This window comes from Paramormyrops kingsleyae, chromosome 18 (assembly GCF_048594095.1).
Source record: "Paramormyrops kingsleyae isolate MSU_618 chromosome 18, PKINGS_0.4, whole genome shotgun sequence".
Taxonomy (NCBI): domain Eukaryota; kingdom Metazoa; phylum Chordata; class Actinopteri; order Osteoglossiformes; family Mormyridae; genus Paramormyrops; species Paramormyrops kingsleyae.
In genome coordinates this window covers 14,125,435-14,141,531 of record NC_132814.1, presented here as the reverse complement: position 1 = coordinate 14,141,531, position 16,097 = coordinate 14,125,435, and the positions used below count along the sequence as shown (strand labels likewise).

The 16,097-nt window shown below is 46.4% G+C and overlaps 1 protein-coding gene across 5 annotated transcripts in view; it reads left to right on the top strand.

Annotated features, from left to right (window-relative positions):
* cadm2a (cell adhesion molecule 2a) overlaps window positions 1-16,097 on the top strand; it is a 312,847-nt gene that overhangs the window by 215,879 nt on the left and 80,871 nt on the right. For 4 of the 5 annotated variants that reach the window (XM_023805316.2, XM_023805321.2, XM_023805318.2 and 1 more), the window contains exon 2: window positions 15,599-15,625. The exons of the other annotated variant lie outside the window; for it this stretch is intronic. In XM_023805316.2, the coding sequence (XP_023661084.2) occupies window positions 15,599-15,625 (27 nt within the window). The remainder of the gene's footprint in view (window positions 1-15,598; window positions 15,626-16,097) is intronic. 5 annotated transcript variants of the gene reach the window in all.

Below are 16,097 nucleotides of genomic sequence, written 5' to 3'. Positions count from 1 at the left end.
AACGGTCAACTAAGTCGCATTGCATTGGTGAACATTTGCAGCTGGTTAGAAAATGCATCTGTCCTCTTCTGACAACTAATCTAGGGCAGAGTGAGGGGGAAAGGTGACAAATGCCTGAACAAAATCATCAGCCAATTAATGAACATATTTAAAACACTCCAGCAGTGTAATGTACTCAAGTTTGTAATGAATAATGTGTTTCATATACAGGCTTGATGTGAGGTATTTATTTTGTCATCCAAGTAGTGTTTAACCGGCCGGCCGTATTTCCCCGCCCCTCCCGTTTCATCCGCAGTCTGAGTGGGAGGGTGGGTCACTGATTCCCGTGGGGGGTGCCCTTTCCGATGCCCCCAAGCTAGGAAATTCATCTGGGCCCACACCGGACTGTAGAAATGGCTGCGGCAATGCCATTAAAAAAAGGGCACGATTCATATCACCCTGGATAAATGCTGCTGCTCGGACAGATAAATGATGTAGGCCGGCAGAGCGGAATATATCCCATCAGGCTCGGGGGGTCGGGGCTTTCCTTGCCCCCCACTGCCCCCCAGGGGATCGGCACTGAGTGTGGCGGCCTGCTTGTCAGGCTGAAATCCTCATTATAAAGAAAAAGGAAAGAGGACAGCAGGAGGAGGAAGAGTGAGAGAGAGGCGAAGGGAGGGGGCCGGCACTACCTGTATTGCCCTGCCAGTGACCCCCCACCCCTCACAAACATGCCCTCAGCGGTGGGCCCCGTCTCTCAAGATTGTCCACCATCCTCATTAGAAGAATGGGTCAAGGGAAGGTCTGTCTTTTTTATGTTTGAAGTAACGAGGGGGAAAAAAAATGTGCATCGGTATCGATTTCGCCTATCGAGAAGCACACCGTCTCAAGAGCTCCCGGCCCATTGGCCAAAACTTTCCGAACATCCACCACACAAAATATCAAGACCCGAAGGGGTTTAGGGGGGGGACGTAATGTTCTGTATCCACTTTGGGCAGAACGGTAACATTACTCCGTATTCGGCAGTGTTTGATGTTTTATCTGCTTCCTTCAGTTGGCGCCCCAACGGATTTAACTTGAACTTTTGTTGTACCAAAGAACTTCCTGGTCCGATCCGATCCATCGGGCCGAAGCTGATTAAGCATCAGTACAGCTGCAGTGGCATTGGAAAGCCCCATATGTTTGGAGATGTTTGCTAAGGGAGCTTGAGATATTTAAACAAAAATACGGCACTTCAATACAGTACATTTTTGGTTAACACTCCAGTCAATGAAACGTACTGGATGCCATTTCACAAAATATGTGTTACAAAATTTTCAGACACATCCTGTTTCCCTTCTCATGTCCTGTGCTTGCTGGGAAAGACTCCAAGCTAACCCCAACCCTGTACTGGATAAGCATTTATGGAAGACGGATGGATGTTTCCAAACAACAATTACCATTATGTACAATTTATTATTGGCTGCCAGTAGCACCCGGCTGTCATCACTAGTGTTGTCTGGGAATGCAGGAAGCCGAGGCTTTTTAACACGTTCTCTGTGTACTCTGTCTTTTCCCTCCATGCACGGCCATTGGGACATTTATCAGGGAGTGCAAATAGTCACAATGTAACAAGCCTGGCAGGACATATCATTTTTGGATTCCCGATTCCTCGTTGTATCCCTCTGCAAATATCCAGCAGGAGTGGCTTGTTTGCCATAGGATTCGCTACAAAACTGGTCGAACCCGGGACTAAATCAGCCTGTCCCTCTGGGCATGTTTTTAAGCTGGATGCTATGTTGGATCAGAATGTGAGCTTATGACGATGCCACTTGTGTCTGAAACAATGTCTCGTACAGGAACTTGAGGAGATGGGGGGGGGGGGGGTTATTGTTGGACTCCCAGAAAATGCAGGGGGTGAGATTTAATGGGTGGACGGGAAGCATTGGATTTGGCAGGAGATGATCTCTGCAGACACTAGCCGAAGCTAGCTTTTGGCTCCAAACCCCAGTTTCACAACTTCTAGTCCTGCTTATACAGTGGCATGTTTTTTGAGGGCTGTAAATTACAGGCCTTAGATTAGCACTGCCTACAGTTACAGTATTCGGTGTGGGTCCTTGGGTCCTTATGGTATCAACACAGGTGGCCACTTGAATTGCCTGATCAAAAAAGCGGTGGTGCCTTTTATAAACCCATACAGGCAAACAGTAGACCTTAACTCGCTGTTACATCTTTATCAGTGTACTCATTATTCTTGAGATCCAGCCAGGGGGACATTTAGACGTTAAGTATCACATTGACTGCTAATACAGGAAGGCTGAGAACATGGACAAATCGCTTACCGCTAAAACACAAACACACCATGCGCTTTGCAAATTTTGCCCATCTTAGATTCGTTATCTGATCATCTTCAGCCACCTGGGTTGTGCTCCACCAGCTTGACATTTCTTTATCAGAGGGGATACTTTAAGGATTATGGTTCAAAATAAATTACTAATATTAATATGAAATACAAACCTTAAAGTGACAGATAAAAGTCGTGAAGCCAAAAAAAAAAAGAAAACACGCTAATCTGAGAGCATGTCTGCCAGCCAGAGATGGAAGACTTCATCTTATTTCCTTCCTTGCTTTGTCTTTAAGACTCTCCTCACCATCTAACATTCTGAAACTTAGACGGTTTGTCAAAATTCAAAAAGGTTAACTCAAACAAGCAAATTACTAAGGAAATACAAGCAGTGAACAGCAACATTTTAACAGCCTCTGCAATCTTTGCCGCTGGAAACAGAACTGGAAAGATAAATGGAAGCTCTTGTTTTTTTTTCTTTATTTTATGTTTTTTAAATTTTATTTATTTAGAGGGGGTCAAAGTGGGAGAAGTTGTGTGGCACGTTCCTCTATCTCCTCCTTGGTCGTTTCTTTCTTGACAATAATACACCAGGTATCACGCAAAGGGGGGGGGGGGGGGGCAGCTTCGAGTTAGTGTTGTAGGACATCAGCATTCTCTGTGAGCCCCGTCTCCCTCACATGGTGGACATGTGGGTGGAAACATGCCTCTGTGCTTGATGAACCACAGTTCCAACCACCCCGAATCTGCCTAGTCTTCATCTATCCCTTTCATTACATTGGACTGGCCAGTTGCTGGGAGCCCATTAAGTGCAGTGCATCTTTACCTGGGTGGTGTGTGGCTCCATGGCTTAGTGCCCTGTGCCTCTGATTGGAAGGTCTCTGGTTCAAATCCCTGGGTTGGCAAAGTAATTTCACCGTCGGGCCATTGAGCGAGACCCTTAACCTTTAATTTCTCCAGGGACCTTTTGACCACTTTTTCAAATGTATGTCCCTTTAGATAAGAGTGTCTGCTAAATAATACGTAAATGGCGCAGCCTTTATGTGGCGGCATGTGGCAGCAGGTCACCTGGGTGGAGCCTAGCAGTGACACATGTGGCAGCAGGTCACGTGGGTGGAGCCTAGCAGTGACACATGTGGCAGCAGGTCACGTGGGTGGAGCCTAGCAGTGACACATGTGGCAGCAGGTCACGTGGGTGGAGCCTAGCAGTGACAGCGAAAGCCAGATGACACAGGGCCATCCGTAATCGACGTTTTCAGGTTTTTTGGCTTTCTGTACGTAGCGCATAAATCACGCTCAGAGTGCCCCACAAAACGTAGCTGTCCTCTTCATCACATTGGCACAGAAGGCTGTATATATTTCCACAGGCTGTATTTTGACAACCCTTGAATAAATTATCTAAGGGTTTTTTTTTTTCTTAGGAGTGCACACACTCTGGCAAACAGCCTGGGGAGTTCAAAACAGATACCATCTCAAAGTAAGCGTGCGAAAGACGGTTAGCGGCGGGCGGCGCGTCATGCTGTGGCAGCATGAACTGAGCTGCATGGAGAATCAGGCAGCTTAGCGCCCAAGAACCTGACTTTTGACCCTGACGAGTCTCTGTCCTCTTGTCTTGATTATGCAAAAAAAAAAAAAAAAAACTAGATCAGGCTTCCCTTTGAAAAAACAAAGCTCATTTATGTAACCACAAAGAAATTTTTTCACACCCACTTTTGCTTCTATTTGCAGCCGAGAGTATCAGGAGGTACGAGTTAAATTAAAAACAAGGAAACAAATTTGCTTCAACTTTATTAACATGCGTAAGAGCTATGAACGGTTGAAAGTCCAATGTGGTGTTAATTTTAGTAACTTGCAGATTCACATTCGCACTGCCGGATCTTTCCAATCCGGAGGAGTAGGGAGGCTTGTTGCTGTTTGAAAATCTGCTGCTGATTGTTTTCTGGGCCTCCCATGCATCTAGAGTGGCAACACAGAAGTCACGTTCGAATAGCTAGACTTTCAGGGTCAACGCAGTTCAGAGTTGCCATTCTCTTCAGCATCCGGTTCACTCACAGCACACTAATCATGCTGGCTGCGGGGTCGAGAATGATGCTCTTCTGAGTTTAAGCTGTGTTCTGTTTCAAGCACCAGGTTTAAGTATTTAACTTCCCCTTTAAGTGATTACAGCCACAACAAACCTCCCCTTTTAATGCCCTCACCCATATGGGCATGTAAGGGTTTGATTCAGGGTAAGTGTCTTGCTCTCCAGATAGAGAAGCCTTTCCTCAGATTAAGTTCCCATTATGACAATATTCTTGTTGTATTCACGGCTTCATCCTACACAGGACCCTGGTTATTTTGTGATTAACCACTTCATAATCTGTATGAAGGTAAAGTAGAAACACTGCCTGTGGTAGCAGCTTTTCTAAGTTTTTTAAGACGAGGAGGCTTAAGAGGGGCCATATTTCACACATATTTTACTTACACAAAAATGTTAGGAGGGCAGAAGGAAAAATGATTGAGATTGTAGAGGAGGTTGGTCCAAGCAACTAGAGGAGGCGGGACCAACCAATTATGTCAAGGTCCCGTCTCCTCTAGTTGCTTGGACCCACCCCCTCTACAATCTGATTGGTTATCTCTCTGAACTAATCATTTTTCCTTCTGGCCTCGGAACATTTTCATGTAAGTAAAACTCCCATGAGGCCACATTTCATACAAAGGAGCCAACCTTATCATTAGCCAATGATTTGTTTTGAATCGGTGAGAGACAGGGGAGGGGACACAACAAAGGCCAGTTCAGCTTTATTTAGCTTCATCCTGATCCTGTTCACCAAGTTACCTAGCGGCCTCCCCGGCAACAGTGCTGAACAAGGTGCTGCCAGGTGAAGTACGGCAGTGTTTCACAATTCCGGCACGTGGCAGAGCCGTTACGAGCGATGGGAGACGTGCGAGCCTCACATTCGCTCTCTCGTCATCTGCTTTGTCTTTTTCAAGTGCTGTTTCTATCGTGGCGTCCTGTCGCGCTTTATGGACCTGCCAGGTTGGGGAAATTGCTCTGAGGACAGACAATTAGGCTGTTCCAGTCCCTCCCGTACCGGAGATTGTCCGTAATGACAGCCTTGATTGGCTCAAGGCCACCGGCACTATCAAAGGCAATCCCGGTAGAGTATGAATCGATAGAACTTAATCTGGAATAGTAGAGGGTAGGGGGTGGAGGGTTCTGAGCAGTGGGAGGTGCTGGCAGGTGGTTCGAGGACATCTGTCCGTGGCCACAAAACCAGAGCAGCCCATTCGCCAGAGGATCAACCAACGCTGTCACAGAGTTTACAGATTACACGGTTAAAAGGAGGGATTAACCGGGAGTTACATTTCAGAAGGTCACAAAGTCGCTGCAGTTCCACATAGTGACAGCAGGGGGGGGAGAGAGAGTGATGAAGGGGAGTAGCTATCTCCAGCCTGGTTCCCTCCATCCTCATGCAAGGAGGCGAGGTGACATTGGCCTCCCTCCCGGCCAATGTCATCCGACCCCTGGACCCCCATAGCGGGACACATGCCGGCGTTTCCAAGCCCCCTTTCCATTTTCCCTTTTCACGGACAGTGTGATGGCGGTGTCACAGTCAATGGGGCTGAGAGGGTCACGGCAGTTCAGTGCTGCCTCCCAATAAATAAAGTGACCTGTGTCAGTAAATAGCCACTTATATAAATAGGTACACATGTACACCCCTTTGGCGAAGGACTAACAGATAACTGTGCGTAACGGCTGCGTGACTCTCTAATAGCAGCTATGACACTATGTACATAAAATTCTCATTCTTAGCACTCCAAACGGAGCCACATGACACATGTCAGCTAACTATGAGTCCTAGCCATTGGTTCGCCGTGTATTGTCTACTGAAGCTATCCACCAATCATAGCCGTTTAGCATCCCCACCAGTTTCAGTCATTTAGCATCTCCGGCAATTCCAGTTTCCACCAATCAAAGCTGTCCTTGCTTCGAGGGCAAACTCAGGACTAGTGGATCTTAAACTGCCGTGGAGATGCTTTAGTTTGTGATTTTGTTCATTAGTGAAGGTTTCCTATCGGGGAAGCTGACACGAATTGTCCTCTCCTTCAGTCAAAAGGTCTCTCTCACATGCAACGTGTCGAGGCTTATTTTACGTAGCTACAGCGCCCGCAGACATGATGCGTTTACCCCTTCACTGCATCCTGGGGCACAATAATATGAAAGACCCCTGAGAAGAGAGCAATCAATGGAAACAACATACAATCCTTTCTGGCTGTGTGGATATCATAACCACGTACCTGGTGGGTAAGCTGATACTCTATTCTTAGGCATGGGAAGTCAGCCAATTCTTTGCTATTCTATCCATTTAGCACACGGGGGTGAAAATATCTAATTTGTCTCTGTTTACCGCCTGTAGAATTTGTTTTTCTTCTTGGTGAGTCAGATGAATGAGATGGGAAGAGATGGATCTTGATGCTTACTAGATGGATTAGTGGTCTGTAGATTTGAAAAGGATGGTGGGGGGATGTTTGGGGGGGATGTAGAATAGCTGAGGAAGGTCTACAAAAAGGTTTCATTTCACAGAGATACACGTCAGCACGTTTCATGATGTTGTGATGATATTACAATCCCAGCATGCATTGCAATATCGAAGTCTCAGTTTTATTGGGATGGTGGTCGATATCAAACCTGCAAAAAACAAGGGGAGGTGGAGATCAAGACCCAAGAAGGTTGACTACTAATCCATCAATCTCCTTGAGGAGCACCTCCTCCAACGTAGCTCGATCTGCCATTCTCACCTGGTCATGCAGCGATTCCACCTGCAGGTACTGGAGCTGGACATCAAGTGTGGCTTGTCGTCGGCACGGGTTTACCACAGCCAGTCGGTAGCTGGCTAACTAATTATCGGACAGCGCTGGCACGCAGCTTGGCACTGCGGACCCGCTACGTATCTGCCGTTAATGAGGGGTCGGCGTGCTCAGTGACATATTTCCCATTAACAGCTAGGCCTAGACTAGATGTCCCTCTTTTAGTACAAAAACACTGAATGAGTGAATGTTTCACGCCCGTTCTCACAGTCCATGCAGTCTTGACACTCGCATGATGCTCAGCTACTGCTGCCTATTTTACATCCCCCAATATACGAGTCAAAATTAAGTTAAAATTTGTGCTGAAGTAAGAGATCATTATCCCTTGTTATGCCAAAGGTCACAGTTGCAGAAAATTAGCCCTGTTCTGTTGGAAACGCCTTTGAAATCACACTCACTACCGTATTTATACACTTCTTGTTCTAAATTTGGTCCCCCTCTTCAGGGAGGAAGGGTGGAAATTAAGGATGCATGATGCTTTTAGTCACCAGTTTCATGAGCTGTGACATAATCAGGCAGCAGGCTGGGCCCCGGATGGATTTCAGAATTTAGCAGCGAAGATTATGATCCCAGCCAGATTATCTGATCTCAGGGTGCGACGCACATGGGATTTTCTTCGCTGGCTGCAGATGACACCAATGCTCACGGCCGGGATGCAGTGGCGCAGGAGCTGGCCCAGACGCCGGTGAAGGGGGACTTCAGAAAGCGTGCCAGTCGGCTGCTGTTTGAGGCAGACTGTGGGGAATGTTTACCTGTTGATCCTGGCTTAGACGCAAGCCCTCCATCGTGTCTGCGTGTTATGATATGATCCAACATCCGGCATACCAGCAGTTTGAGCACATGGAATCGTGCTTTAAAGTTTGCTTCTTTCTGCCCGCATCAGTGCCCTCAGCGGAAGAAAGGCTGTCCTGCAGCATTTCGTCTTTTTTTTCTTTTTCTTTAACCCTGGTGGCTTTTGCACAATTTCATTTCATCTGACTCTCCATCGTTTGTCCCCACACCCCTCCCCCCGCAACCGCACCTCAGGGGTCCCTGTACACCATGTCATTGCCTGTCGGAGAGCAGAGGCAGGAAAATTAGCAATCAGGCTGCATTGTTTTTGTCGCCAGTGTTCCGTGGACATGCCGACGCAGCTGCACGCAGCGATCTCAGTTTGCTTTTTTGTGTTTTTTTTTGTTTCCACAAAAAAAACACTTCTTTTAAGGAAAAAAGCTTTGTTGCGAAGGGGGTGTGCCACTGTTTCTTGCACCTCCTCTACAACAAAACTTCATTTCTGCTGGTTTCAAAGTAGTCAAACAGTTGGATGATAGCAAGGACGATTCGAGGATTCTTTAAGGCAGTGGCATAAGAGGGGCCAACCTTATCGTTAGCCAATGATAAGTTTTGAACCAGCGAGGAACGGGGGAGGGGGCATTCCAGTAGCTAATCAGCTTTCAGCTGGGGCCAGTGCTCTTGTGGCCCTTCCTCTATATACACCTCTGAATGGGCGGGGGGGCGGGGAGAGCAAATGCACCCAACAGATGCTCAATAAATCAAAATCAAAGCCTGGCTGGAATTGTTACACGCTATTTTCCGCCTTGACAGTAAGGCTCCTGTAGCACATGCCCAGAATTAAGATGGAGTTGGCGGACTCGGTTGAACTGTTCCTCAGATGGAGCAAGAGAACTGTGCTTTACCGATCAGTACCCCTGGCTGTTGCAGTCACAGCTGACCCACCGTAAAAGAACCCATTTTCAATATTGTATAGCTTGCTACCATCGTGCTTTGAATTCACATTTGTATTTTGCATGTTTTTCAGAATAGACTCAATGTAGCCACTGGCTGCTGGTGGATATTGTATGTTCAGTCCTCTGTCCAGTGATGCTAGCTTTGGTTATTGGACACCACAGATTATGTTTGTAATGTTCTTTATTATTATTAACATTCACGATCAATTAAATGCATCGACTCGCACTGGAATGTAGTGGTTCGGAAAAAGGCGGGAATAGATGTAGCTGGACACTGTAAATTGATTGAAACGTCTCAGACCAGGAGCGGGAGGATTTGACCCTCACTGCTCGCACTGCAGTACCATTCCCACTGCACTTCACATTCAGCTGCAATCTGAAGTTCTCCTCAATGGCGAGTATCAGGTACAGCCACCATATTTACGTGAGTCTAAATTTAGGTCAGTCCCCAGTGCATTCCCCACTCCTGGGGGTGTACACGGAGGCGGGGCCACAAGTGCACTGGCCCCAGCTGAAAGCCGATTGGCTGCAGGAGTGCCCTCTCCCCTGTTACTCACTGCTTCAAAACATATCATTGGCTAATCATAAGGTAGGCCCCTTTTGTATGCATTTTGACCCCTCTTATGCTCCTCACCTTAAAAAGTCCTAGAATCGCCCCCCTCCCCCCCTCACTCCTTACCCTACCATAGCACACACAACCAGACATGCAGACAACTTAATAAAGTAGCATTTGCAAGAGCAGTTATCATACTTATATTAGTAATGTCCTACATCAGGGCATGTAATAAATGCTGAGTTTATTATGCAAAGCCTTGAGACAGAGAGTAAAATGTCACCGCGAGCTTCCTGCATCTCCCGGTTTCTGCGGCTGTGCTATTTCTGCCTTTTCTCCTTGTTTTTCCCTCCTCCTACCCCTCTGAATTGCGAGTGTAATTCTTTAGGTCAGGCAATTTTTCTATTTATTTAGTCATTGAGAGTAATTGGCTTTTTTCTTCCGCTACAGTGTTCAGTGATTGCCACAGAATGGTCCCTGCACAGCCTCTGCAGCCACTCCAGCCCGGCGCTGAAGTGTGCATTATACGCCTTTCTGGGGTGTATTACTGTGTCTTTCTTGGGATTTCCATTTTTTTTAACCCCTCTGCCTTCTAGCCTGTGTGGTTTAGCTGGTTCGGCTCTCAGTGACACAGAGGCAGAGGTAGATAGTTCAGGTCCAGAAAGTAAAAATCCAGACAAGGATTTTGGTTCAACCAAGCAGTTGAGTATAAAGAGTCACAGTCACAGAGAATGGAACTGGTTGGTTGAAACAAAATTCTGGTCTGGATTTTTACTTTCCGGATCTGAACTATTCACCTCTGCTGTTCTGTAATTGTAGGAATAAATGTCCTTGCAGCATGGATTCCAAAGGAGGTTATGGAGATGGGAGGTGGCAGAGAGTACAATGGAAATAAGACATTAGGATCCCCTTGGGGTTTCTAATAGGGTTTAGGTCTGTGAAGACATGTAGCTGACTTGCTAGCAAGTGTAAGGGCTGGATCTCCTGAATGTGACATAGAGGTAAGCATAGGAGATGAGATGGAGGCACCTGATTGGGTAAATGGTAATGCATGCAGAAACAGTATGCAAATCAGACTGTCAGTGAACCCTAAAGCCAGGCCTCTCTACCGTCAGCACCCAATGGCATGCTGTTGTCCAGCTCTCCCTCCCAATAGGTGCCCAGCCAGACTCCCTGCTTCCAGCCAGCCTCTCATTCTGAATTAGAGTCCACATAGGGAGGCATCTATCTAAATAATGGGGCAACAAGGGCCGTCCAAGAATTCAAAAAGAATCAGTCAACTGCTGTTGCACCTGGCCCAGGCTCAAGGTGTGTGGGGGGGGACAGGTGCCAGAACATCCATCTTGTTTATTCCGCTTACTGTTGCCATTTAAGGGCCGCAGGCCTTGTTCCTTGATCACGGCTCAAATGGCATCAATAATTCAGGATGTGAATAATTCACGCCGCTCTGGCCACAGGTGAACGGAGAGCGGGTTATCGTCCGTGTAGCGGCCGAAAGGGAAAAAAAGAAAAAGATAATAAAAACAGCTGTCCGTGTCAAGCGCTTTAGGGAGGAGACGGCGCTCTGATCCTCCTCCCCTTTTCCCCTGAGACAGGAAGTCGCTGAGCTGTTTGTTTAATTTATCCCCCGTGACTTTAGCTGTGGTTCCCGTCAGTCGACGCGCAGCCCATCTTCTTAAACAGGAAGTGATGCGGTACAAAGTGCGCAGTGGGGAGGAAAGAAAATGTAACGCCGCTAACTGCTGTGAGCGTACATGGGGGGCCTTTCATTCAAAGGCCTGAAGTCTGATGTTTATCATCCGCGGGCGTGTCGTAAGGCACAATGCCATGCAGTGGAACCGGCAGGAGACCAAAACATGTGTGCAGTTGGAGCTTGATTGGTTAGGATGTGTGTGACAACATCACATTCGCCTGTACGATAACACGTGAGTCGACACAATCGGTTTCCCTCGGAGACACGGAGAACTCACAGTGTTTGAAAGTGGGGGGGGGGGGGGGGCAATGTGGGGCATCAGCAGAAAATCACAGCACCATAAGCTTATGTTCTCAGGGGGAGGGAGGTGCAATGTTCTCATAAGGTGATCCGTCTACAATGTCAGGCTCAAATCAAAACTGGTCAAATTCAGTCGTAATGGACACGCAAGCGAACAGTGTTCAGATCGTTAGCGTCTCCCCGCAAAGGACGTCAGTTAGACAAACGACCGTGGGGCCCGTTCTTGAGCTCCGGGTCCCCAGCTCTTGATAACAAATTTGGACCACCGCCACCCCCCCCTGCAGGTCCCCGCGGCTCCAGGACGCGGCGGAAAGGCGAGCTCTGCTAATTGCAGGTCGGGAAGCCCCCACGATTGGCAGAGCACCGGAGGCCGACATTAGTACCGTCCTGAACTTCATAGCCATTTGTTATACCCTGAAGGGGCCGATCGCTGGGGACAGAACGGAGGGACACTGCCAGGAGCGGAAAACCGGAGGCTGCGGCAGAGAGCTTGGACCTACCATTAATCACTACAGAAATCCCTCGCACGTTGTGTAGATTAAGTCTGACAGGTACACTCGGCCACCACGGGGATAACTGTAAACACAAGTGAAAAATTATACCGTTCGAAATGACGCCCACTAATAAAGCACAAAACGCGAAAAACAAGCAGTCGCAGTATGGCGTTAAATAAGCCGCACGCTGCCGTTTGAGGAGACTAAAATATAAGAGCTTCTTATGACCCCTATCATGCACTGCAATTCACAGGGATGGGAGCCCCGTCCGGCTACGGGTAATTTTAATCTAGTGGCATCCTCCATTTTTAATATTCATTCTGCTTTGTCGTTTTTTTTTTTTTTTTTTTGCTTCCCGCGCCGGCAAACAAATAGAGTGCAAAAACAAACAGCAAGGAGAGACTTCCCATAGGAATTCTGCGATTCTTCACGCACCGCGGTCTGCAGAATTGATGGATCTGTTCAGTATGCTTCCTGTGTGCCTCAAACCTTCTCGCCTCGCAGCAAGCAGAATCTTATCAAGTCTTGACTTTGTCCACGCTATTAGATTTGGAAGCCCAGGGAGTGTGTCAGAGATTAATAACAGCCGTGTAAGATGAAAGGACCCAGAAAAAATAAAATATAAAAATACATTTCAGCATTGTCCGAAATAAATTCACACCCCCCCCCCCCCCGTGCCTAACTTAATGTAGTGAACAGGTACTTTAGACCACTGATTAAGTGAAAAATGTTCTCTTTTGTTCAGAACAGCTGATAATTCCTGCTTTTGTAGTAATGTATTATTAATTTTAATGGCAACCTTTGAATATACAATCTTATGTATTTGTAAAATGTTGTATTTTTTATAATGGTAAGTGTTGAGAGAAAATTGGAGAACATAAAATATTTGTTGTTTTTTTTTTTGAAGGTTAATATATTCAGCATGAATTAATTGCATTTGTAGTGGTGTGTTGCTTCTAACCTATACCCTGTATTCCACAGAGCAACTACAAATTAAACGAGCCTGCAATGTTGTTGTAGGCCATGTTTAAATAAAGCATGTTATGTTTCACTAGAGAATGGATTGAGTGGAACTTGCAAAATATTCATATATGGCATTGGTTTGGATGACAAGGGTAGGGCCTGACAAAATCTTGGAAAACAAAGTTCTGAAGTGTTTCGTCACGAGCAGAAAGCAAAACAAGATCTCGTGCGGTCTGTACTGCACTGTCGCCAATATGGCAGTGCCACAGGCATTGCATTTGTTTGCGCAAAGTTTAGGGACACTGATGTCATACATTTTGGCGAAGTATATAGATGGCATTAGCGAAGATGAAGGTAAATGCGTACATTTGGAAATTCTTGAAATGTCACCACAGCTACCAGCAAGGCAAACAAGGGCTTGTGTGGGTGGGTGCGTTTCATCTCCCCTTTGTCGCTAATTGATTTGCTGCAAACGAATGCGAGGTTCATATCCAATCAATAACATTTATGGAGGTAATAACATGGGGGATTTCCGAGATGAGGGATGAGAATGGCTTATCGTAAACCCTGCTGTGTGGGATCCAAGCGTTCCACCGCTACGGCACGAGCAGCGTTTCGCAAGCAGTTCATAAAAACGACAGAATAGAATAGAATAGAATATCCTTATTGTCATGGTACATGTAAAACTATAAAAGCTATCAACAAAATAAAAATAAATACAAAAATAGAATACGATATAATATAGGTAGATGTACAGTATCGAGCTAAATGAATTGAAGGGCAGTAGTGCAATCACAGACTCTTTTATCTGCATTAAGGAATGTAGAGCAACAGCAGCAGTCATGTGGATAAGAATGATAAGAATTACTAGCACTATAAACAGTTGTTAATTGGGAGGTGAAGGTCAGCATACTGGTGCATGCAGAACGCTGGTGAGGGTGTGGTGGGGTTATTTGAGTTTGTTGCTCCTTGCTTGGTGAAGGTGATTGATGGCTCTGGGGTAGATGATATTTAGGCTGGAAATGCAGAAGTAAATAGTGGGTATATCTGCAGCCTGGCCGGCCCACCCTTATGGAGCACGTGATGCAAAACGGACAGGAGTATGGCGCATTAATGCTTATTGCAGTGCATTCCAGCGACAGGGAGTTCCGCCCCCAGGGGGGTGGGTACAGAGGGCTTTCATCCTGTCCTGGGACTTCAGGTTGATTAATTACAGCAACAGCTTCAATGGAAAAACATAACATCATCTGGCTGTTGACCAGGAAGTAGCCCGACTGGTAAATTACTCGCACCTGCAAAAGCCAGGTGATGCCATTTTCCAGTCTAATGGAGATTTTCAATTAATCAGACTGGGCTGCGTGACGCGCCGGCTGTCGCGGGGCACAGCTTCCGCGCCACTGGCCCGTCGCTGGCGTTCCGGGTCGCATTTGAAACTTCTGAACTTCCCTCCGGCTCCCGCCACGCAGGCGAAAAACATTCCGTGTAAACGTTTCTACTAAGAGAATGATTAAGGATTCGGCTGACCACAACGACGGCCTTCTCTCTCTGATACGGTCAGGGAGACTCCATCGCAGCCTGAACGCCAACACTGAGTGACTTAAAACAAGGCACTGCCCTCAGGCTGTCAACACACTAAATAAGGCATCCTAATGGTGAACGTGCTAATCTGCACACTTCACACCATTCCTGACTTTTTCTTATTACATCTTCCTGATCACTGCCTTCTGTAAATAGTCACGTATACCATTGCTTTGTAGTTATATCATCTTATTTTACTGTTTTATTTCATTTTTAATCCTGTGCTGGTTTGGCACTCGCACCCGGGGATATTCCCTGCCTTGCAGCAGTACTAGTACAGACTCCAGACCTCCATGACTTTGAGGGCCAAACGGGTACAGAAAATGGATGGGCAGGTGTTATTTTAATCTTATTTATTTTTATTTATCTTTTTATATTATTTTTCTAGGTACTGCATATTTCCCTTTAGAACATAATCCATGAAGCAGACGGAAAAAAGGATTTCAATACACACACGTACAACGTATGTTTGTGCATGTGACGCGTAATACTTGGAAGGGCAAAGGCGAGTGTGGCAGCCGGAACATACAGAAACGTGCATTCATGTATACGTGACTGTAATTTACACCTGTCGTATGTGAAAGTTAGTGTAGCATTTTAAAAATATTTCAAAAAGTAAAAAAAACATGATTTCTTTGTTGTACTGCTATTGCCATAAAAAGAGTTTTGATGATTTTTTGATTGTTTTTTCTCCAGCGTTCCTTGTCGTCAACATTAAAACGGTGCTCTGAGTTGCCATATGAATTACGGATGCGAGTGCAGACTTCAGAATACTATTTGAAAAATAGGAGAGGTCTCAGTGGATGAGGGGGGAGGGGTGAATTTTCTTTATGGAGATTCGTGGCTTTGTGTATGTATGGAGAGGCAGGAGATGTCTTCAGCTTCAGTCACGATCCCATAGTCAGGACTGCAAGGCTCCAGGGAGACCTCCAGAAAGTGAGAATGAAAGGGGTGATTTTATCAGCCCATCTCGTCAGCCAGAGATAAAGATCACACAGCAGTCCCTCGCTCCTCCTCCTTTTCAGTAGAACCTGTCTAATCTGCTCTTCTCTTTTCTTCTGTCTCTCCTTCCATCTTTGGTGCCTCCTGACCCCGCCCTCTGCCCCCCCTCCCCCTCCCCGCCTCGCTACTTCCCAGCGGCTGCAACGAAAAACAAAGTGAGAGGTGAGTGGTGATCTTCCCTGTACCCACCACCATACACTCACCCCACACATGTCACAGGAGTCCAGTGTTAAGATAAGGGAAACAGGAAGTGACATCACAGAGAGGACCATACAGAAGGTGTCCACCACATACCCCTGATAACACGCATACGTCTGCCCGACGTACACAAGTTACGTCTAATCGATGTAATACTCAAGTCATTTGCTGACTGGCAAGACATCTGAGCGAGGTCATATGTATTAGGCTACTTTAAAAACATTGCAGGATGATCGCAAAAAGGTCATCATTACTGCAGATCCAAAACTGACTTTGCATAGACGTCTTGCCGATACGCAAACGACTTGAGTATTACATCATATGCATGTAACTTGTGTACGTCAGGCAGACGCTGGCCAGACGCATGTGTGATATGTTGCACTGCTGTCATCGTATTTCCCATCTTCTCCAGCTTCTTTTTGGCCCCTGTCAGATG